Genomic DNA, 23959 nt, shown 5'->3' with positions numbered 1-23959 from the left:
TGTTGTCCATCAAGCAAAAGGAGTACCCAATCTACAGGTATTTAAGTTGTGATGATGTAAATGCTTATTTAACTGTGCAAATGGAAGAAAGAAGGTATAGATAACCTCTAAACTGGGATAATAATACATTATTGGATATATACTTAGATAATAAATATATTCATAGCATCTAGGATAATGACTGCACATATTTGGCACCTGATACATATTTATTGTATGACTAAATTAATGAATGAATGGAGGTGATTTTTAAAATTGTTTTTCTGTCATTTTCTATCATTGAATAATTTGTGCTCAAATTACCTTAATAAGGTATCATGAAAATATAATTAAAGAGAAAAATCAGATATGAACAAAACAGCAAACAACAGCAACAATAACAACTACAAAAAAAAGAAAGAAAGAAAAGAAATAAAAGACATCCAGATTCAACAGGAATACTGTCTTTATTACTGACAGAAGTAATACTGTTTTTATTAGCAGATGAAATGATCTTCCTAAGGAATCCACAAAACCCCAAACCCATTAGAATTAATAAGTTCAGCAAGGTCACAGAATACAAGTTCAATGAATTATATTTCTATATACTAGTTATGAACAATCTAAAAATGAACTTCAAAAAAGTCTATTCCGTAGCACCAAAAAGAATAATTTAATAAACATAGGAAGAAATTTAATAAAAGAATTGAGACATACATTGAAAACTACAGTGCATTGTTGAAACAAATTAAAGAAGACCTCAATAAATGGAGAGACAGTCCATGATCATGGATTGGAAGACTCAATATTGCTAAGCTGACAATGCTTTCCAAATTGACTGAAAAATTCAACAGAATCCTTATAAAACTTCCTATTCTAATTCCAGAATTTAAAAAACTGATCTTAAAAATAATTTGGAAGTACAGACCTTCTAGAATAGTCAAAAATTTGAATAATAAAAACAAAGTTGAAGGACTTATACTTTCCATATTTCAAAATTTATTACAGGGCTACAGTAATCGAGACAGTGTAGTACTGGCATAAAAATAGACATGTAGATCAGTGAAGCAAAAATATCAAGAGTCTGGAAATAAACACTTACATTTATGTTCAATTGATTTTTGACAACTGTGCCAAGGCAATTTAATGGGGGTAAATTGTATGTTTTCAACAAACAGTGCTAGGACAATTAGATATCCACATACAAAAAGATAAATTATATGGTTATCTCACACCACACATAAAAATAATCTCCAAATGTATCACATATAAATGTGAGATCTAAAACTATAAAACTATCATAAAAAAAACATAAAAATGAATTTTCACAACCTTGGGATAGCTAATGAATTTTTAGAACTGACTACAAAAGCACAAACAATAAAAGAGAAAAATGATATGCTGTACTTCATGAAAATTAAAACTTTTTGCTTTTCAAATATGCAAGGAAGAAAGTAAAATGACAAACCACAGACAAGGAGGAAATATTTGCAAATAATATGTCCAGTAAAGGAATTGTGTTCAAAATACACAATAACTCTCACTATTTAGTAAGAAGACATATAACCCAATTAAAAACAGAGAAAACAATTTCAAGTCTATGCAAAAGACTATATGTGATATAAAATGATTCCATTTATATCAAATTCCTGAAAAGTCAAATCTGTAGCAGGAGAAAATAGCTTAGTGGTTGTCTAGGGCTGCACGTAGAATGGGGAGTGACTACAAAATTGGAAGTTAGATTTCTTTTTGAGGTAATGGAAATATTCTAAAATTAAATTGTGTTGATGTTTACATAACTAAAAACTTACTAAAAATCATTAAATCATATACCTAAAATGAGTATATTTTATGGTATGTAAATTATAACTCAATAAAACTGTTAAAAATAAAATCTTAATAGTAAGAAAACAAACAATCCAATTTAAAAATGGGCAAATGGCTTGAATAGGCACTTCATCAAAGAAGATGCATTAATGACAAATATGCACATGAAACTTGTCTAATATAAATATCCATTAATGAAATGTGAATTAAAAGCACATCAAGATGCACATTAAAATGGCTAAAATTAAAACAAAAATACTGACAATACCAATTGCTGATGAAGATCTGGAACAAGTAGAACATTCATACACTGTTGGTATGAATACAACATGGTATAGCCACTGTGGAAAGCAGTTCCACAATTTCTTATAAAGTTAAATATACATTTACCAAATGACCCAGTAATCCCACTCCTACTTATTTACTCTAGAGAAATGAAAACTTGTTTTCACACAAAAATCTTTAATGGTTGTTTATGATCTATGAATAGATCATAATTGTTCAAAACTAGAAACAACCTAAATACCCTGCAAAGGGTGGATGAACAAATAAACTTTGGTGCCTCCATACAAAGAATACCCTCAGCAATAAAAAACGAGCAAACTTTTGATACACTCAGCAACTTAGATCTCAGAGATGTTATGGTGAGTGAAAATAGCCAGTCTCAAAGTTCACATATTGTATGATTATATTAATATGATATTTTCCCCAAAAGACCAGACTACAGTGGAGCAAGATAAATCAGTGCTTCCCAGGTTTTAGGGCAGAGAGCAGGTATGAATACAAAGGTATAGCATGAGGGTGTTTGTTTGTAGTAATGAAATTGTTTTGTGTCCTGATGGTGGTGACTGTTGCATGAATAGATTCATGCATTAAAAATCCTAAATCTATACATCAATTAAAGTCAATTTTAGTACATGCTAATTTAAAAATTAAATAAAGTTATGTAATTAAAATTTACATTTCCACACATCATGGGATCAAATTTGTGACTTCTAATCATATTAGACATTCTTGGTGGTAAAATGTTTGTGTGAAAGGGGTTACCATGTAAACACTAACCAAAGAAAAGATTGTCTAGAGACTGTCGTATAGAGTGAAGTAAGTCAGAAAGAGAAAAACAACTATTGTATATTAACGCATATATGTGGAATCTAGAAAAATGGTACAGATGAACTGGTTTGCAAGGCAGAAATAGAGACACAGATGTAGAGAACAAATATATGGACACCAAGAGTGGAAAGCTGGGGGTGGGTGATGGGTTGAATTGGGAGATTGGGATTGACATATATATATACTAATATGTATAAAATAGATAACTAATAAGAACCTGCTGTATAAAAATAAAATTCAAAAAACATCACAAAAATTAGGCTTTAAGGCATGAGGTGTTACTAAATGTAAAGAAGGACATTTCATAATGACAAAAGGGTTAAATTCATAGGAAGGCATAACAGTCCTAGATTTGTATAAATATTGCTTCAAGATATACAAAGCAAAATGGACAAAACTAAAATGAGAGATACATTCCCAATCATAGTTGGACTATCACACTTTTCTCAATAACTGATAGAAGAAGACAAAACAACAACAAAAACAACTAGTAAAGACAAAAAAAGATTTGAACATAACAAATGTGATGTAATTATAAAGGATCATTCATTATGTCAACAATTCTTTCCATTTTTTTTGAAACGTATATGTTGCTTGTAGTTTTTCATTTTTTTTTGTTTTTACTGAATGAACCCTTTAGAATGTTCCCTGCTAAAAATTAACAAATGGAAAAATTAACAAATTAAACATATCCAAATAGAAGATGAATGGAAATTACTACGCAAAGGTAATGAAACTCAGGATGAGTTGTATGGAACAGGTTACAGCAAAGGCAGAACGATTGTCCAGGTTTCTACAAGTAAATTAATAACAGAATAAAAGAGTAATGAGGAAGCATATGAACATTTAGATCTTTCTACAAAGTAAAATTGTGGTAGAATAATTTTGTCCTGCTTTATAGAATGTTATATTTTCCCCTTAGATTATTAAATACACATTTTGGAAATATAGCAGAGGCCCCTCACAATCCTGTGAGTTACTTCCAGGAACTGGACCATGATCCCACTGTATATATCAGAGAAACACCCCCTCATGCTTCTAGCAGGATGAAGGGGAAAAGGACTTTTTAAACACATCAGAGACTATTCTTCTTAACACAGATGTTTCTCTCCCTTTAGATGGGACAGATGTTTAGAGTAGGTTAGAGTTGGCTATTTCCCTTCTCCCAAGTGGAAGGCTGATGCAGCTGGACTGGAGTATATCCTCCCCTCAGGACAGTTAGACTCCAATAATACCCCAGCAGATTAAACTCTGGCCAACTAGTTTCCTCTGAGGGCAGTCCTTGTTAAGAAGAAGTAAAAAACAAACTTATGGTTATCAGGGGGGAAAGAGCAGGGGAGGGATAAATTGGGAGATTGGGATTGATATACATACACTATACTATATGTAAAACAGATAACTAATAAGGACCTACTGTATAGCACAGGGAACTCTACTCAATACTCTGTAATGACCTATATAGAAAAAGAATCTAAAAAAGAGTGGATATATGTATATGTATAACTGATTCACTTTGCTGCACAGCAGAAACTAATACAACATTGTAAATCAACTTTACTCCAATAAAAATTTTAAAAAAATATAAAGGGAGGGAAAAAAATGAGAAACACTTGTGAAGTTCACAGAACAGAGGCATAGTTTCACTAAATGACTGAGACCTAATTATAGGACTCTAGAATGCTTCCCCTTCCTCCATACCTCACCACCACATTACTAATAGTCTATTTAGAGCAGTTCCTTTTATCCAGAGCATCATGTCCAGCTATCAAAAGACAAGAAAAACCCAAAAAACAAAACCTGAAGAGATGAAGCAAGCATGAGAACCAGGCATAGAAGGGATGTTGGAATTATCATACTGGGAATTTAAAACAACTGAATTAATATCATAAGGGTTCTAACTGATAAAGCAGACAGCATGTAAGAATAGCTGGGCGATGTATGCAGAGAGATGGAAATCCTAAGAAAGAAAGAACCAAAAGAAGTGCTAGAGTTGAAAAACACTGCAACAGAAATGAAGAATGCCTTTGATGGGTTTATTAGTAGACTGAGCATGGCTGAAGAAAGAACCTCTGAGCTAGAGTATATATAAGTAGAATTCATAAAAACTGAAAAGCAAAGAAAACAAAGACTGAAAAAACGGAAGAGAATATCCAAGGACTGTGGGACAACTACAAAAGATTTAACATATGCATAAGGTTCCCAAAAGGTTCCAAAAACCTTAACAGACACCTCACCAAAGAAGATATGCAGATAGTAAATAAGCATACAAAAAGATGCTCCACATCATACATCACCAGGTAAATGCAAATTAAAACAACAATGAGATACCACTACACACCTATAGAATGGTGAAAATCCATAACACCAGATGCTGGAAAGGATGTGAAGCAACAGAAACTCTCATACATTGCTAGTGGGAATGCAAAATTGTTCAGCCACTTTGGAAGACAGTTTGGCTGCTTCTTAAAAAACTAAACATACTATCACCATATGATCCAGCAGCAGTTGTGCTCCTTGGTATTTACCAAATAGAGTTGAAGATTCATGTCCACAAAACAAAACAAAACAAAATAAACAAAACAAAGCCCCACAAAAAACCAAAACAACAACAAAAATCAAACAAAACCCTGCACATGGATGTTTACTGCAGCTTCATTCATAATTACCAAAAACTTGAAAGCAACCAGGATGTCCTTCATTAGATGAATGAATAAATAAACTATGGTATTGGTTTGGCCAAAAAGTTCGTTTGGTTTAAAGTTAAAATAAAAGACACATTTTCCATTTTCACGAGTAACTTTATTGAACAACGTATTCATTAACCAAATGAACCTTTTGGCCAACCCAATACATCAGATGATGAAATATTATCCACTGCTAAAAAGAAATCTAGTATCAAGCCATGAAAAAACATTAACAAATCTTAAATCCATATTACTAAGTGAAAGAAGTCAATCTGAAAAGGCTACATACTGTTTGATTCTAACTATGTGATTATGGAAAAGACAAAACTATGGACACAATAAAAAGATCAGTATTTGCTAGGGGTTCAAGGGAATAGGGTTGAATAGGCAAAGCACAGAGAATTTTCAGGGCAGTGAAAATACTCTGGAGGAGACAATAATAATGGTTACATGTCATTACACATTTGCCTAAATGCATCGAATGTACAACACCAAGAGTGAAGCCTAATGTAAACTATGGACTTTGGGTGATTATGATGAGTCAGTTAGGTTCATCAGTGGTAAAAAATGTACCACTCTGGTGGGAGATGTTGATAATGGCGAGGCTATGCAAGTGTGGGGGGCAGAGGATATATAGGAAATCTCTGTACCTTCCCTCAATTTTGCTGTTAACCAAAAATTGCTCTAAAGATAAAGTCTTAGAAAAAAATATAAAGGTATCATGAGTAGTTTGAATAGTGTTTACTTTATTCTTTCATATAACATATACAGAGCCAACATGTTTTCTATACCTTGGAAGAGTGTTGTACTCCTTTGTGAGTTTGAATCAGCTTCCAACATTTTATCCTTGAACTTTGAAAGTGGTGAAGTATCTGAGATTTTTTTTTTTTCATATGAAGATTTTTGCCAGTTCTCTTCCTCTGGGACATCTTCATCATTTGTCACTATCATTTTCCTCATTCATGTTGATAAATTCACCTTCACTAATTTCCTCTGGCTGCATATTTAGAGTCTCTTGTAAAGTGACTGTCAACATTCTCTTATTCAGCTATTCTTCTTCATCTTCACCTATACTGGATTTGAATTTCACTTTCAGTGTTATCACTTTTTATTTCTTCCTCTTTGTTGGCAAGTCCTTCTCTTGATTAGCCATTTTTCTAAGGTGTCATTTGAGTTTATCATTGAAAGACAATGAGGCAATGCAACTATGTGCTTTGCTGTCTGTGCATGAACTGACTAAGATAATCAGTGACCAATCAGTAACAGATTTTGAAAAATAGGAATATGATTGGTCACTGATTATGAAGTACATCTGTTATTTGTGGAGTGATTCATGAGAGCTTAAGAGCTAGCAGATAATTTTTTACATTATGCAAGTACTCACAGTTAATGTGACATGGTAAGAAAAACTTGAGCCATGCTGTTGAGGGGACTGGTGTTATATAAATAAATCATCTTGGTAACTGAAATTTGTGCAAAGCAAGGATTGCGTGTATTGAATTGTGCATGCATAGAATTGGTTATGTGTGTGTGTGTTCTTTGGCATATGTGTTCTATTTTTGAGCTGCTAAAACTTTAAAATGGTGTCCTTTTATATGTTTCTAAGGAGACCTTATTCAGTTTCATTCTTGTTTATTAAAGATAGTCTCATCAATGGTTTTGTGACTGGTCAATGGGAATTGTCAGTAATTTCTTACATAGGAAAGCATTGTAATCTATTATTTAAAAAAAATTATTACACTAGTTTGTTTGTGAAATATCACAGCCTTCAACATGAAATTTAGCTTATGTAAATCTTTGTTGAAGAGATACTGAAAATATTTTTATTTTAGGAGTAAAACATTTTAAGTTAATGAAAACATGATGTAAGTTTAAGAGTTGAATTTATTTTATACCACGTAGTTAACTTAATGGGGAAAACGGCCTTCATATATTTATTTAATTTGAAGGTATAAAAATCAATACATATGGCACTGTGACGTCTTTTAAATTCAGTAAGTTTATTCATATAAGAATTCTGAATTGTGATTAATAGTACTTATTCAACATAAACACTCAATTTGTGAGTTTTTAATTTCTTCAAAATTGTTTCCTATGCTCATTTGAAAATCTCCTAATCATTTTCTTTATAGATGATACAGTTTAGTATGATAATCACATATTAGGTTGTATAGAATATTTTAAATGTTTTTATTTAAGTAGTAACTACTCATAGCCAATTTATTAGGAGATATTTTCTATACTTCTATAAAATAAGGAACTTAAAAAATGCTTCTACATTTCTGTGTTTTACTGCTCTAACACTATAAATGTGCTTTCCCCTGCCATGTGTTCCCAGTTACCAAAGACTCTATCTATTCTTCATTTACTCAGTTGAGACACAGGTCTAGCCTTGTCCTCATGGAACTTAGAATCCAGTAGGGCAGACATACAAAAAACAATAAACATTGCAGGTGAGCTAATTATATAGTATATTAGAAGGTGATACATGTGGTAAAGAAAAATTTAAAGCAATTTCAAATAGAGTAGTCAGGGTCCAGAAGTAGTACAGGTAATGAACAATATGTCTGGAGTAAGAGTGTTTCACACAGAGTGTAAGATCCTGAGGTGGAAACACGCTTAGTATATTGATGTAACAGAGGAATGCAGTGATGGTGGAGCAGAGCAGTGGAGTGTAAGTAGTAGGAGATAAGGTTGGAGAGTAACAAAGAACCAGTTACTATAAATTCTTATAGACCGTTGTAGGAACTTTGATTTCTACCCTGAGAGAACTGAGGTGCCATTGGAGGATTTGTAGAGGGGATATATTATCTGACACATTACAGGATCTCTCTGATTGTTGCACTGAGAACAAACCAAAGGGGAACAAAAGCAGGGGTAGGGAAACCAGTTAGGTGAGAAATGATATTGACTTGGACTAGGGAGGCAACGATAGACATCTTAAGGAGTGATTAGATTCTACATATATTTTGAAAGTAAAAGTGATTAGATTTTCTGATTGGTTGGACATAGAGTATGAAAGAAGAGATGAGTGAGAATACTTCCAAGAGTTCTGACCTAGGGTTCAGATTTTTGACCTCAGAAGATTGTAGGAGGAGTAAGTTTCAGAGGAAAATCAGGAACTTAGTTTGGAGCATGTAAATTCTGAGATGCTTATTAAACTTTCAGATGTTGAAGTTCAATAGATTATTGGATTTAGGACTCTGGTGGACTACAACTGAGGGATTCAAGTGAAGATATTAATTACAGTTTCATTAGGATATGGGACATGTTTGTCTTGTTTATTCCAGTGTGCCCCATATCTATACAATGTTAATACTTAGAAGGTACTTAAGAAATAGCTATTGAGTGAATGACTACAAATATAGTGATTTGTGTGCTGGTAAATGTTTAACCACAAGCACTCTAAGGAAAAAAAACCACAGAAACAAAACAAAACTCATGACTTCTAGCATTTGCAAATTTCTGTGGTGTAAATACTCCTACCATGATTTCAAGTTACCAAAGTAACATCACTAAATGCAGAGTTGAGAAGAAATGTGCACAATTGATTCCCTCTAACAAGTATAAATCAGCTCCAGAGCACAATTGAGCCCTTTGTTGCTTAGTGATAAAATCAGATACACATTTTCCTTACTTACAGGTATGCGTAAAAGAAAAATTTAAATAACCTTGATACTTGGGCAGATTTGAAGGTAAAAAAAGTCATAGATAATAATACAAACTCAAAATGAGGGACTTCTTAAGCAAATATTTAAAAACTTTTGTCATATACCAGACTAAATAATAGAAATACTGAGCTAATTTATCCCTGTATCTTTAGGCAGTCTTCTAAATTACTCCACATAGGTGTGATATCTTTACATAATTCCTGGGGAAAAGATTTCACAGTTTACAAAATAATCCATTGTAATGTTAAGGTACTCTTTTGCCAGAGATGTCTTCATGATTTCTAAATTAGCCTAGAAAGTGTATTAAAAATGTTTCCATAAAACATCTATCACTAAAAATCTATACAAAGTTGAATCAAGTTGTTCTCTCCTTGAGTCTAAACTCTTTAGCGTGTATCTCAGAGTCATTATTAGGTCCTTAAACAGTATTTATTTATTTAATTAATATTTAAAAATTTTTATAGTGATAAAATATACCAAACATAAAATTTACCATTGTAACTATTTTTAAGTGTACATTTCAGTGGTACATTCACATTATTGTGCAACCATCACCACCATCCATCTTCAGAACTTTAATTAATTAGCAATGTATTTTGTTTCATGTAAAAGAAGTACATTTTGTTGTAGATAATTAGAAAAGGAAAAGTATAAAGGAAAACAAAATTACCCAAAATCTCAGCATTCAGAGAAAATCAAATCTATATCTACCTTATTGCACATATAGAATTATATCAGACTGTTAAATCCATAGTCTAAAAATTCATCGTGTGTTAGAGATCCTGCTGAGTCTAAAGTGGGATTCAGACTCTGACTGTGTCTAATGAAGTGATGGGGCTTCAAACCCCAGTTGTGTATTTTGCACCGTTTATCCAACATACCAGTGAGCAACTCTCAGTAAGAATGGTATATTCTCAAAGCAATGAGGCATAGGGAAGTAGGGAAACAGCTCCTCATCCTGGACCTGTGGTTTAGAGCTGAGCCCCAGGGAGAGAGAATTGCAAGTAGAAGATGAAGGAACACTGATCTTTAAGAATTTGTTAATGGAGCAAAGATTAGGGACAAGATAATTCCTCCAAATTCTATTTGGAACACAAATAGACATCACAAAAACTTCAGGCAGAGGGCAGTTTGTAATTTATGACTTCTGCAGATTTGGATGCAATATGCCCAAAACAACTGGAGAAAGGCATGGCTTCTTCCAGAGACACTATTATGTTCTGTACCAAAGTGCTGACATTGCTGTTTCTTTCTTTCTGTCTCTCTCTCTGGCCAGGGTATGGTGAGGAGAATGGAAGTAGGAGTAGTCCTAAGGAGGACTACTGATGAACTCTCATCAGACTTTCCTAATTGGAGACTAGCAAGAAATAATTGGAGACTAGCAAGAAATGGTTTATAAGCAAAGGTTATAAAAAGATTAAAAAATTTTGGATATGCATGTTAATGTTAGCACATTTATATACATGTGCCTAGAGACTTGAAAGAACTGATGTTATATTCAAATGTAATTTTAAAATTTCTACATAGAATTTCATTTTTAGATGCCTCATCATTCATTTCTTTTTGTTGAGCTTTTTAGTTGTTTTCAGTTCTTTGAATTTTGATTTGAAAAATATCTTTGAACATGTTGGAAAATTGCACCCTGAAAGATTTTTGACAATATATACCCAACTGTTAGATTAAACCATATGAAATATTAATTGACATTTTAAACTATTAAAAACTGGCAATTACATATGGTTCAATCTAAAGTCATGTGTTAAAATGCCATGTTTACTACAACTTAGCAATCTCTGCCGATTTTAATGGAAAAAAGTTATATCTCATCACTTTAATTTTTATTTGATTACTTTTATGATTCTTTTATTCAGGAATCCAGATTGTGTGTTTACCATGTGCAAAACAGTATGATAGGCATAAGGATACAATAAAGACTAAGAACAGAGGGAACTTGTCTTTATGATGCTTATAAGTTTATTAGAGGAAATTATTAATCAAGTATTCTTAATTTAATATATAAAAATGCTATGTCTAACATGTGCTAAGAGAATCTACAAAGTGACATTTAATTTAAATTGGGAGGTTTCCCTGTGAAATGAGATTCAAGCTGTTATCTAAATGAGGAGTATGTTCAACTAATGAGGAATGGGCAGAAGGGAATTTGAGACAGAAGGAAAACTGTGTTTAAGGGCTTTGTGGCAAAAAGATAGCATCACACATTTAGGGACTTGAAAGAGGATCAGAGTGGCTAGAACAAAGATTAGGAAGTTGAGGTATAGTATGAGTTGAAGTTGGACAGGTCAAGGAACCAGGCTATCCAAGGTATTATTATCTGGATTAAGAATATTCTTCTTCTCATAACAGCAATGGGAAAACATTGTAGCATTAAGTAGGAGTGCAGAAACATCTTCTTATATATACTAAGGTGGATTAAGATTGGATGTGAGGAGACCAATTAAGAGGTGTTTTTAGTAGTCCAAGAAAGATATGATAGTAGCTTGGACTAGGGAAGTGGGGGTAGAGTCAGAAAGAAGGTAATAGATTGGGAGCTATTTGAACAACTGAATGGATGCTTGTACTGTTTATTGAAATGGGGAACACTGGAAGAGGAAGAGGTTTGGAGGTAAGATAATGGGTTTGGAGGAGTTTGAGGAGCTTTTCAGACCCCAAGTGGAAATGTCAGGTACACGAGCAGAGCTCAAAGACGGTTTAGAGGATTTTAAGCTGGTGATCCATTTACTTTTTGAGTTTTAAAACATATGTATGTATTATTTCTATCTTATATGTACTTACTGTAATTTAAACAATTAAAGTAAAAATGTTATAGAGTAAGATAAACATCTATATCTTCATAACATATAATGTCCAAGATTTATAATTTGTTCAATAAATTTTAATAACCCTGTATGGTAAATTTAAAATGACATGATAATGTGGCACTATTTTAGTAATTACAAAATATATCTTTATTTATGCATGTACATAATGTAATATGTGAGCTATACATATCACAAAAAATGAGGGGAGAGTTGAAATGTGAACGTGAAGATCATAGATAGGCTATATTTGGGGTGTAGGACAATTACAGGTAAATTTAACTTTCTAATATTTCTATTTTTAATTGTTTTCACTGTGCATGTATGATCCTTATAATGCATGAGGGGAAAATAAGTTTCAATAAGAGACTGGTATAGAGGATGGATCAGGATCAGAGACTGGGGACTGGAATGAGAATGATTTGTAGAGCTTTTGCCATATGTTACAACTTTGAATTATCTGATTCTCAAGCTATATCCAAAGTTCAGGTGGAAAAAAATACTTTTGGAGGAAATACATTTTATCCTTTTTTGTAGTTTTTTCAATGCAACAAACCAGACCATCTGGAAACTGTGCTCAGATAGAGGTTTTACCCTGAGAATATCATTCACTGAGTTCTGCTTTGGCATATGTCTTTGGCCTACTCAGAGGAATGCTAAGCAAACACCTATGGGAAATCTCCTTTTGCATTTATGACACTGTGGTTGAGGACACTGTCCTCTTAATTACCCATACAAAGAATTTCTTGAAACTCAAATATCAGAAATTCCTAAGCCCTTAAGGAATGTGTATATATTGTTTATACGGACAGTGTAAACAAATTTACTGATTTTATTTCCTTTTTTGTTTGTTCACTAAGAGGCTCAGAGACATATTTGAAGCTTAACTTTCATAAATGATTGGGACTCTTTGACCTGAATGTCCATGTTATAACTTCACTCCCATCTTGTTTCTATTTTCTCCCTTTCTATTTTTTCCACTTTTAATTTTTCATTCATTTATATTTGTCTACTTTATTGTATGGATTGTTATGTGTCTTCTGTAATTCAAAAGAAAACCAATTAGATAATAGAAAAAGTGGAAACTGTTCATTCAAAAGTGAAAAATGAAGCTGTGGGTTTGAATGAGATCACTTAGAAATAGAGAATAAAGTAAGGACAAAATCAGGTCCAGGATTTGGTATTGCGGAACCTATGCATTCAATTACTACATAGAGGCAGAGAATTAGAAATAATTCGAATTATTGAGAATTAATAATGCCATGGAAGAGAGGCTGAGGGGGTAGGAGGTGATCAGGACAGTTGGAAGCCAAGAGGCAATAGCCACCTGTGAGGAATACTACTAAAAGGTCAAGGAAGTCGAGGATTAAAATGCTCACTGGATTTCTCAATAAGGCTCTTTGGGTAGAGTGTTGGGAAAAGAGTTCAGATTTGAATGTCTTGAGAAGCAAATAACAGGTGAAAAATGGAGATACAGAATATAAGCAATCCATAATTTAATGTTTGTTAGACACTTTTATTTCTTCTTTTGTGAATTGTTTGTTACTTTTGTTCTTTTTATATTAGAGATATATATTTTTATTAGTGTGTAAGAATATGTTATATATTCAGCATTTTTTATACTGTGTCTGTTAAATATGATATAAACTCCTTTTTCTCCCAGTGTTGTTAATGTAACATTGATATCAACTGGAGTTCTGCTAGTTATCTAAGAGACACTTCTGATTTCACCTTACTTTGTGATAATTTTATGTTTCATTCATTCAATTAATACACATTTATTGCTTTCATTATATACTCAGGATTAATTTTATAAGAATTTTCACTTGAATTTGTTTGATAGTTTTAATCGAACTTTCACAGCACACTACAGCAGTAATTTTAGTGACTGCAAATGGGATATTTTAAAATCCTTGAATAATAACTACAAATTGTAAAAGGAGCTAAAGATTCATAAAAAATTTTCTAAAAGTAATCTTTTCCAAAGCATAGTTTTAGTTACTGTTTTGCAAAGAATGCAAATGTAAACCAGTTTATCTTGGGCTAAGCTCATGCCGTTTATCATCTGGGCTAAATAATGAGTCAAGTCTTATTGTAATAAAGAATATAACTGCATGGGCAGTGGCTCTCCCTAAAGTAGAGAGGAATGAGGAGATTGGCTCAGGCACTAGAATTAAAGACTGATAAAGATGTTTTTAAAAAAAATTTACCGAAGTATTTATAACCATAATATTTAAAGCAATGGTAAAATTTACCACAATACATTTAGATAATTTGTTACCACATTCAGGCCTTATGATTTTTTATGACTATATATTTTTATCTGTCCATAATAAGCTTCAAAAGAAATAGAGGTTCTATGAATACTTTGCATAACAGCTTTATGAGAAGCAAATTTTTTAAAGTATAGCATATAAGATAACTTTTTATCTATTTGGCTAAAAATATAACTTACTTCAGTTAGATTAAATATTTATTTTACAAATTATTTATGTCAGGTGTCCCTGGGTTTGAAGAATATAAAGTATTTTTTGCTGTGTTTGTTAATGCTTTTGAATTATTAAATAAAACATATTAAATTACTTCCTTAAGGTTTCCAGGTAAAAAACAGTGACTGTCACTTAAAAAATTCTTTAAATATTTTCATCAATACTGGACCCTATGCCCTGAAATTGTCCCTTACCATATGTTAATAAACCTTCCTAGAGTTTCTAACTTAACTTCAAAAATGTGCTTAGAAAATGGAAGAAAATATTTTCTATTTTCTAATATCCCTGTATGTCAAGTGGGATATGCCATACATTTTTAAAAAGATAATATTTCTATTATTAACTGTTCTATTAATTTTCTAACACCTGCATTCTCAATGAAAACATAGGTAATATATATGTAAGATGTTTTATATATAAAGTAGAGCAAGATTAGAGGCAATTTCACTTGTTCTCCAACTTGGGGTTAATTTTATTTCTTTTTGTACTCACCTCTGTCCCTACAAAAATGAAGGGGTGAGATACTTGTGGAAAATCAGAGATAAAGGGGAAAGGAAGATTGGCAGTTTCAGAGGCTTTTTTTTTTTTTTTTTTCCGATACGCGGGCCTCTCACTGTTGTGGCCTCTCCTGTTGCGGAGCACAGGCTCCTAACGCGCAGGTTCAGCGGCCATGGCTCACGGGTCTAGCCGCTCCGCGGCATGTGGGATCTTCCCGGACCGGGGCACAAACTCGTATCCCCTGCATCGGCAGGCGGACTCTCAACCACTGCGCCACCAGGGAAGCCCTCAGAGGCTTTTAAAATGTGGTTTTATGCTTACTTATCCTAGTTAGTGGCAACTAACCACTGCTCCTTCAATTTAACCTCCTGGGCATGGCATTTGAAAATTGTTTCTAAAGCAATATGTCATCAAGACCTCTATGATCACTATTTCAAAATAGTAAACACAGAGGATGGACTTAAGGGGAAAAAAAGTAGTTTTTTCTTATTTTTTCTCATAATGGTGGCTTAATGTAGTAAGAATTAATATTAAGCCTCATTTTACTTTGAACAAGTTCGTTAATATAGAAAAAAAGTGTTTTTATTTTCACAGATGAGGACATTGTTACTTGAAGTTAAAGTGACTTCAACCCCCTCCCCCGGCCTCCATGCATCCCCCTTACAAGCTGCCGATCATAAAATGAAGACTAAAATCAACTGGTGTGTTTCTTTTTTAGCATAACATTGAATTAAAATGTAACTATCACTGACAGGTAGAGGTTTACCATTGTGTTAACACAGTATGCATAGTCCATAATGTTCAATATGAGAAAGAAAAAAAACACACAGAAATTTCATAAACTGGAACCCGAGGACAACTGTTGGAGGTCTCTCCAGCTTCTTAAAATTGCTTGAGAATCTCAGAATCCCCACTGTAGATGGGGGGACATTATAAAAGATTATCTTCAACAGTTATAAAGTGGTGTGCCTCATTTCTTCTTCTTCTTCTTTTTTTTTTTTTTGCGGTACGCGGGCCTCTCACTGTTGTGGCCTTTCCTGTTGCGGAGCACAGGTTCCGGACGCTCAGGCTCAGCGGCCATGGCTCACGGGCCCAGCCGCTCCGCGGCATGCGGGATCTTCCCGGACCGGGGCACGAACCCGTGTCCCCTACATCGGCAGGCGGACTCTCAACCACTGCGCCACCAGGGAAGCCCGTTGTGCCTCATTTCTTAACCACTTATTCTTTGGGCTTTTTGTTGTCCATCATCTGAATGACTTGGATGCCATCTTCCAGACACAGGGTTTACCCATCTCATGGCCTTCACAGATTACTGAAAGTGAAATCTACCTGAAACACTGTGGAAACTACTAGCTGACGGCAATCATTTGGAGGGAGCTTATTGCCTCTGATGGATCCTCCATAACTGGGAGACCAAACCAGTGTTGGCCTTGGGGCAAGGATGGGTAAGGGGATGGACCAGCAAACCAGAGGGAGGAGAAGGGTAACTTATCATACATTTCTCTGACAGAATAACGACTGACAGAAGGAAAGCCAAAAAGTACATTTTACAGATAACATAATTTTTGTGGCAATTGCTTGAAGCCATCTGAGAAAATGTGCGAGTACTAAGCGTTTCTAGCTGAGTTTGTCCTACTTGGAATGACAGATTTTCCCCATCTCTCTCATTCACCTTCTTCAGTCCTTCTAGATGCCCTTAATGGGGATCAGGGGGATTAGGGTGGGAGTGGGGAGGCCATAGAAGCAGAAACCAGTTCAGCCATTAGAAGACTACAAATGGGTTAGTGACCTCCTCTCTTCAAGAACTTTTAACTGGTCCCTTTCCTTTTATCAAACCCATTTTGTCACCATTTCCTTTGTAACCTTATCCCACCGCCCAGCTCCTCTCTCCCTCCCCCTCTTCCTCCCTCCCGGTCTTCTCCTCACCTGTCCACTGCAATGGCCGTCATAGAGTAGATGCTGGCGAACACCGCTGTGATAGGAAAGAAGTTCTGGAAGCGACAGTAGTTGGCGCCGAAGTACCACTCGCTGTGAAGCGCATAGATGAAGTTGACCAAGGTGTTGAAGGCGGCCATGGAGGCGTCGGAGAAAGCCAAGTTCACGAGGAAGTAGTTGGTGACGGTCCGCATGCGCTTGTGGGCCAGGATGATCCAGATGACGATGAGATTCCCGAAGACCGCCACGGCCACCACCACGCCGTACGCTAGGGACCAGAGCGCAATGCGCCAAGACGGCTGCACGAACTGGTTGGTGAGGTTGGCCCGGAACTGCGAAGGCGCCGCGGAGGCCGCGGCCAGTCCCAGCGTGGAGGAGGAAGCGGAAAGATTGCCGGCTTGGGCTAGCAGTTGCAGCCACTCGGGGTCAGCCTCTCCCGCGGCTGCCCCAGCCTCGAGCGCGGCACTCGGGTTCCCGGCGTCCGCACCCGCTGTTCCCCCGTCCGTCCAGTTCGCGGCTACGGGGAGCGAGGCCATAGCGATGGGTCGGCAACCCGGTTCCCCTCACTCAACCACCCGCCCGGGCAGTCTCCCTCGAAGTTCTTCTCTGCTTCCCGGTAGCTTTGCTGCTCAGTGGACCTCAGCCCCGCCCGAAAGCGGGGTAGAAAGGTACCCACAGCCCTTTCTGGTTAAGGGATGCTTTGAACCTGCAGGTGATGGGGAGAAGGGAGGCACTTTCCCCGAGGAGTCTGCGAACCCAGCAGGCAGGCAGGATGAGACAGTCAGAAAAAGAGATGCTAAGGGCTGTCGCCCGCGGAGAACTCCGGGGTCGCCCCTGCGCGAGTTCCCGGGCACCGGCTGGAGCGCTGAGAATCGGGGGCTGCTGCGAGCTTTATAGTTTGTTATAGTGCCCTGCTTCCGTGACGTTGTGCGGAACTGACGAGCCCCTTCTTGGAATAAGATTGCCCTCCTTTCCTCCACCCCCGCCCTTTGGGTTTCATTCATTCGCTACTCGGCGGGTTGATACACTGAAGGAAGGGCTGCACTTTCTCATACGTAAAATCATTACAAGATTGTTTTTCGTCTTTTAACTTCAAGATAGTTTGCTGAGGTCCCTGCTTTCAGACATTTACTGTGGACTATTGTTTTCTAAAACAGTTTAACCATTCACCCGTAAAGCAAAGGCACGGTCCCCGGAGATTTTTCAGCTACGGCTAGAGCATGTGTGGGTGCAGCCTGCTGCGGACTGTGGGCACCGAGAGCCGCGCGCTTTGTGAGGTGCCACTGGTTTTTGGAATTTCACTCAACTTTCTGCTCGTGTGTTTCTATTCCCCCTTCTCAGATCCCGTTTCTTCTCGTTCCATCTTCCCAAATCCACCCATTTCCCCTCTTCTTCTAATCTCTATCACCAGAAATCCGACCCCTCCTCTCCCCCAGGCAGAGAGAGACTTTGGTTTTCCTGGAGGATTCTGCTCAGGTTGGAATGCCATAAAACAATGAGGGTAAACCAGAGATTCCAAGATGTAGATTTTCTTGAAACACAAGGACAAGACTTGAATTTCTTCATTGCTCTGGGATGAAAGTATCCTGTAAGCAATCTAAATACATACACGTGGCTATACGGTTTTGGACATTTGGAGCCTTAGTTTTCAGGGCCTGACCATGAGGACACACTCATGAGGATGCAAGAATAACCTTAATTTCCTGGGCAGACAGGCAGGCCTGACTTCTGAGCTTTGGGTGAGAGCAGGTGAGCTGGAGTGTTCTGTGGAGTGCAAGCTGGAGCCTGTGCTTAGGTGGATCTCACAGACAATTTATCAAGATGTTCTGGGGGGCTTCCCTGGTGGCACAGTGGTTGAGAGTCCGCCTGCCGATGCAGGGGACACGAATTCGTGCCCCGGTCCGGGAAGATCCCACATGCTGCGGAGCGGCTGGGCCTGTGAGCCATGGCCGCTGAGCCTGCGCGTCCGGAGCCTGTGCTCCGCATCCGGAGAGGCCACAACAATGAGAGGCCCGCGTACCACACACACACAAAAAAGATGTTCTGGGGCCAGACTGTCTTTTATTAGTCTCTTGAGGGGCAGGTGAGAAGAGATTTAGGGTTACACGTATTTTAGCAACCCCCCCCAAAACACTTGAACTCTTCCCCCCCACCACTCGAACTCTTTGAGCTTTGATTTCCTCACTTGAAAATGAAGATTTTTTTAAAAATCTAATTTTCAGGGTAATGATGGGAATGAGTAGTTTCAACAGCCTTTCGACAATACCAGACAGGAGGGAGACCTCAATAAATGTTAGTGCCCTTCTCTCTTGTTACAATGTGCATTTCATCTAAGCATTTTCAGGTAAGATGTATTGGAGAGCAAGTTTTATTTACTTCAAGAGAAAGTAGCTTGTGATTTCTGAACACTGTATTCTTTAGTTTCCCAGTTAAGTACCTATTCTTTAAAAACCCGGATTATTGCATAAGTGGACTTAGGGGGATTGGTAATGAATAATAGTTTCCTTCTTATAGTTCTTATGACAAAAAGGTAGTGTACATAAATAAGTTTGAGGCAACCTGATAATAATTCTGTGGACACAACCCTACTTCAAAATAAATGCATGCTGAAAATGATAATTATCAGAGGTTATTATTTGCTATTTCCTCCCAGAAAGACCTGCAAAAACATGTGATAAATCATAAGTTAACAGACTCCACACTTCCTGCTTATTAATTCTAAATTAAATCATTTTCTTTTGAAAGGCAAATTACTTCTTTCTGTTAATTCACCATCTTGGGGAATTACTTGAGTTACAAGTGAAAGCCTCTTTCTTCCCTAATGAAATCAATGGATAATTGTTAAAAAAAATTCCTTTGTATGAAACACACCATTTATCAAGATTAGGAAATGGGTCATGATGTGGTTTGGTAATTATGCATATTTTGATCAAATATTTACAGTTGTAAACTTAGTGGTGTGGAAATCTATTCAGTTTACACTGCTGTTTTACTTATCCATACAGAGCATTATAAGTTGTGGTTTTGTCCTCATTGGACTTAAATATGAGTAGAAGATATGACAAAAATTGATTGGTGATAGAATTAGAAGAAGTTACAATGAAAGGCGTTTAAAGAGTTGTTTTCTTTCAGAGGAAGAGAGGGATCCAGCTCATGGCTTTCCTTTTAGATCTGCCTTACGTAGAGAGACTTTCCCTGTGTCCCAGTAGAGTAGTTACTGTTCATGCGTTGCTTCAGTCATTCCTTCAATGTGTATTGAGTGTACTTCCTTCCAAATCTGTACCAAATACTAGGGATGTAGCAATGAGACAACCAGATACAAACCCTGTCCTCATGGAGCCTGTAGTCCAGTAGTGTTTTTGACATTAAAGCAAGAGTTAAGGGTAGTAGAATAGGAAGATGCAGAGAAAAATGGGAGTACGTAACTAAGTAGGAGGATGTGTGTCTACTGGATTCTTTTAACTTCGCTTAAAACATAAAATGAAGTGCCAAAAAGAAAGATAGACTCAGCAGAAACTTATGCCTTGAAAAACGGGAAGGTTTAGGAGATAGTGGTTAAGGAGGAAGTTTCCCAACTAAGAGAATCTGGCGAATAATCTGACCATAGTAGCTCCAGAATCTGAATCTTGCTCTTATCTGAGCCTACTCTTCTTTTTTCCTAATTCTTTCTCATCCTCTTTCACTTACCGTAAGAACTCCAAAAGCCTTAGCCTTGGACCACTGAGGAAAGGAGCGGGGAGGCTGAGAAAATGTTAACCCACTAGAAGGTAACTTAGAGAGAATCCTATACTCCCACATTTAAAACCTGGGAGTGTGTGTGAGTATGCACCTATGCAAATGTGTGAGGATCCTGGAAAATAAGCCAAGCATGGTATCCTAGGAGACATTAATAGGTTTTAGATAATAGTGTGTAAATCTTGGTTTGACTGAATAATTGTAATACAAATTATGATCACTTATGTGAGTGCTTGCAGTTTATTCCTAATGACCAAGAAATGTTTGCCTATTTTATTATGCATAATAGATTACATTTCTTCCAAATGTTATTTACTCTCCATATTTTTGCTTAGAATGCATACTGGTGATGTGCCCCAGTAATTTACTACAATTTACATTAATAGATTGGATGCTGGTCATATATTAATTATTTTTCCTCTTTTACAACTGAAGGAAACGATATGGCATATTTCATGCTTGTATTTTTATTTTAACAGGCCTCCTAAAAATAAACATATCAGGGTAGAATTTCAGGTAGTGTTGCTGGCTAGTGAAAGAGTTATTTTCAGAAAGAAAAAGTCAAATTTCCAGATTTCTGTCTCTGACAATAATCTTCCATGTGACAGTTCTCCCACACTTTTAGCTTCAGTATGTTCATTGTTTCCCACTATGTTGAGATATTTTTTCTTTTTACCAGTGTTAGATCCTGATAGTCCACTCTTTGCTGCTTGCTTTATTTTTTACCTTTATTATTTCATCGTACCTGCTTTGCAGTTACACTGGGTCATTTCCACCCTCTGAGTTATGGACTCCAACAATCAGGCTGCTGAGTATTGCTGACGATCAACAATCGATCATCTCCACTTAATTGTGTAGACAGCTACTTAGCAGTTCTCGCTGTCTACCAGACCCTCTTTCCATGTGGGCCTGTGATCGGTTCTCAGCTGTTCTGCAATTCTCTTTCTTCTCCATCTTCCTCTCTATGCTCAGCAAATGATGTTATTTACAGTTTATCTGATAAAAGTAAGACCACCAGCCAAGAACTTCACATTTCTGTGCATTTGATCCATCTTCAAGTCATTTATTATTATCTCTGTGAAAGATCCTTGCTGGGTACAGTAATATCGGTTGTAGGCTTTTCCATTTCATCACTTTAATTATCCTGCCACTCCCTTCTGGCTTGCAGAGTTTCTGCTGAAAGATCAGCTGTTAACCTTATGGGGATTCCCTTGTATGTTATTTGTTGCTTTTCCCTTGCTGCTTTTAATAGTTTTTCTTTGTATTTAATTTTTGATCGTTTGAATAATGTGTGTCTTGGCATGTTTCTCCTTCAATTTATCCTGTATGGGACTCTGCGCTTCCTGAACTTGATTGACTATTTCCTTTTCCATATTAGAGAAGTTTCCAACTGTAATCTCTTCATATATTTTCTCAGACCCTTTCTTTTTCTCTTCTTCTTCTGAAACCCCTATAATTCGAATGTTGCTGCATTTAATGTTGTCCCAGAGGTCTCTGAGACAGTTTTCAATTCTTTTCAATCCTTTTTCTTTATTCTGCTCTGCGGTAGTTATTGCCACTATTTCATCTTCCAGGTCACTTATCCTTTCTTCTGCCTCTGTTATTCTGCTATTGATTCCTTCTAGAGAATTTTTACTTTCATTTATTGTGGTGTTCATCGTTGTTTGTTTGCTCTCTAGTTCTTCTAGGTCCTTGTTAAATGTTTCCTGTATTTTCTCCATTCTATTTTCAGGATTTTGGATCATCTTTACTATTATTACTCTGAATTCTTTTTCAGGTAGGCTGCCTGTTTCCTCTTCATTTGTTTGATCTGGTGGGATTTTATCTTGCTCCTTCATCTGCTGTGTGTTTCTCTGTCTTCTCATTTTGCTTAACTTACTGTGTTTGGGGTCTCCTTTTCATAGGCTGCAGGTTCGTAGTTCCCATTGTTTTTGGTGTCTGCCCCCAGTGGGTATGGTTGGTTCATTGGTTGTGTAGGCTTCCTGGTGGAGGGGACTGGTGCCTGTGTTCTGGTGGATGAGGCTGGATCTTGTTTTTCTGGTGGGCAGGACCAAGTCCGGTAGTGTGTTTTGGGGTGTCTGTGACCTTATTATGATTTTAGGCTGCTTCTCTGTTAATGGGTGGGTTTGTGTTCCTGTCTTGCTAGTTGTTTGCCATGGGGTTTCCAACACTGGAGCTTGCTGGTCGTTGAGTGGAGCTGGGTCTTAGCATTGAGACAGAGATCTCTGGGAGAGCTCTCAGCAATTGATATTATGAGGGGCCCGGAGGTCTCTGGTGGACCAATGTCCTCAACTCGGCTTTCCCACCTCAGAGTCTCAGGCCTGACCCCTGCCTGGAGCAGCAAGACCCTGTTAGCCACATGGCTCAGAAGAGAAGTGGGGGGGGAAAGGAAGAACGAAATAAAATAAAATAAAGTTATTAAAATAAAAAATTGAAAATATTATTAATTTTAAAAAGAGTAATAGAAAAAGGAGAGAGCAACCAAACCAATAAACAAATCCACCAATGATAACAAGCACTGAAAAGTATACTAAAAAAAATGGAGAGACAGGACCCTAAGACAAATGGTAAAAGCTAACCTATACAGAAAACGTCACTCAAAGAAGCATACATATACACGCACAAAAAGAAAAAGGAAGAAAAAAAAATATATATATATAAAGAAAGGAAGGGAGCAAGCAAATCAATAAACAAATCTACCAGTGAGAATAAGCTCTAAATACTAAACTAATATAAACATAAAGCCAGGAACAAATTAGATGCAGAAAATAAACCTCAAGTGTACAGATGCTCCCAAAGTCCACCGCCTCAATTTTGGGATGATTCGTTGTCTACTCAGGTATTCCACAGATGCAGGTAACATCGAGTTGACTGTGGAGATTTAATCCGCTGCTCCTGAGAGAAATTTCCCTTTCTCTTTGTTCGCACAGCTCCTGGGTTTCAGCTTTAGATTTGGCCCCGCCTCTGCGTGTAGGTCACTTGGGGGCGTCTGTTCTTCGCTCAGACAGCATGGGGTTAAAGGAGCAGCTGGTTCGGGGGCTCTGGCTCACTCAGGCGTGGGGGACGGAGGGGTATGGAATTCAGGGCGAGCCTGCGGCTGCAGAGAACGATGTGACGTTGCAACAGCCTGAGGCACTCCGTGTGTTCTCCCGGGGAAGTTATCCCTGGATCCCGGGACCCTGGCAGTGGCGGGCTGCACAGGCTCCTGGGAG

At 36.8% G+C, this 23959-nt stretch overlaps 1 protein-coding gene across 1 annotated transcript in view; it reads right to left on the bottom strand.

Moving 5' to 3' along the window:
- Positions 1 to 17548, bottom strand: part of TACR3 (tachykinin receptor 3) — a gene marked incomplete at both ends in the record, with an annotated part of 60013 nt that extends 42465 nt beyond the window's left edge. The window contains one exon of the mRNA XM_082838609.1: positions 17004 to 17548. Coding sequence (XP_082694735.1) covers positions 17004 to 17548 — 545 coding nt within the window. The remainder of the gene's footprint in view (positions 1 to 17003) is intronic.
- Between the last annotated feature and the right edge of the window lie 6411 nt (positions 17549 to 23959).

Source organism: Leucopleurus acutus, assembly GCF_964270905.1.
Source record: "Leucopleurus acutus genome assembly, chromosome: 4".
NCBI lineage: Eukaryota > Metazoa > Chordata > Mammalia > Artiodactyla > Delphinidae > Leucopleurus > Leucopleurus acutus.
This window is presented reverse-complemented; position numbering and strand designations above follow the sequence as displayed.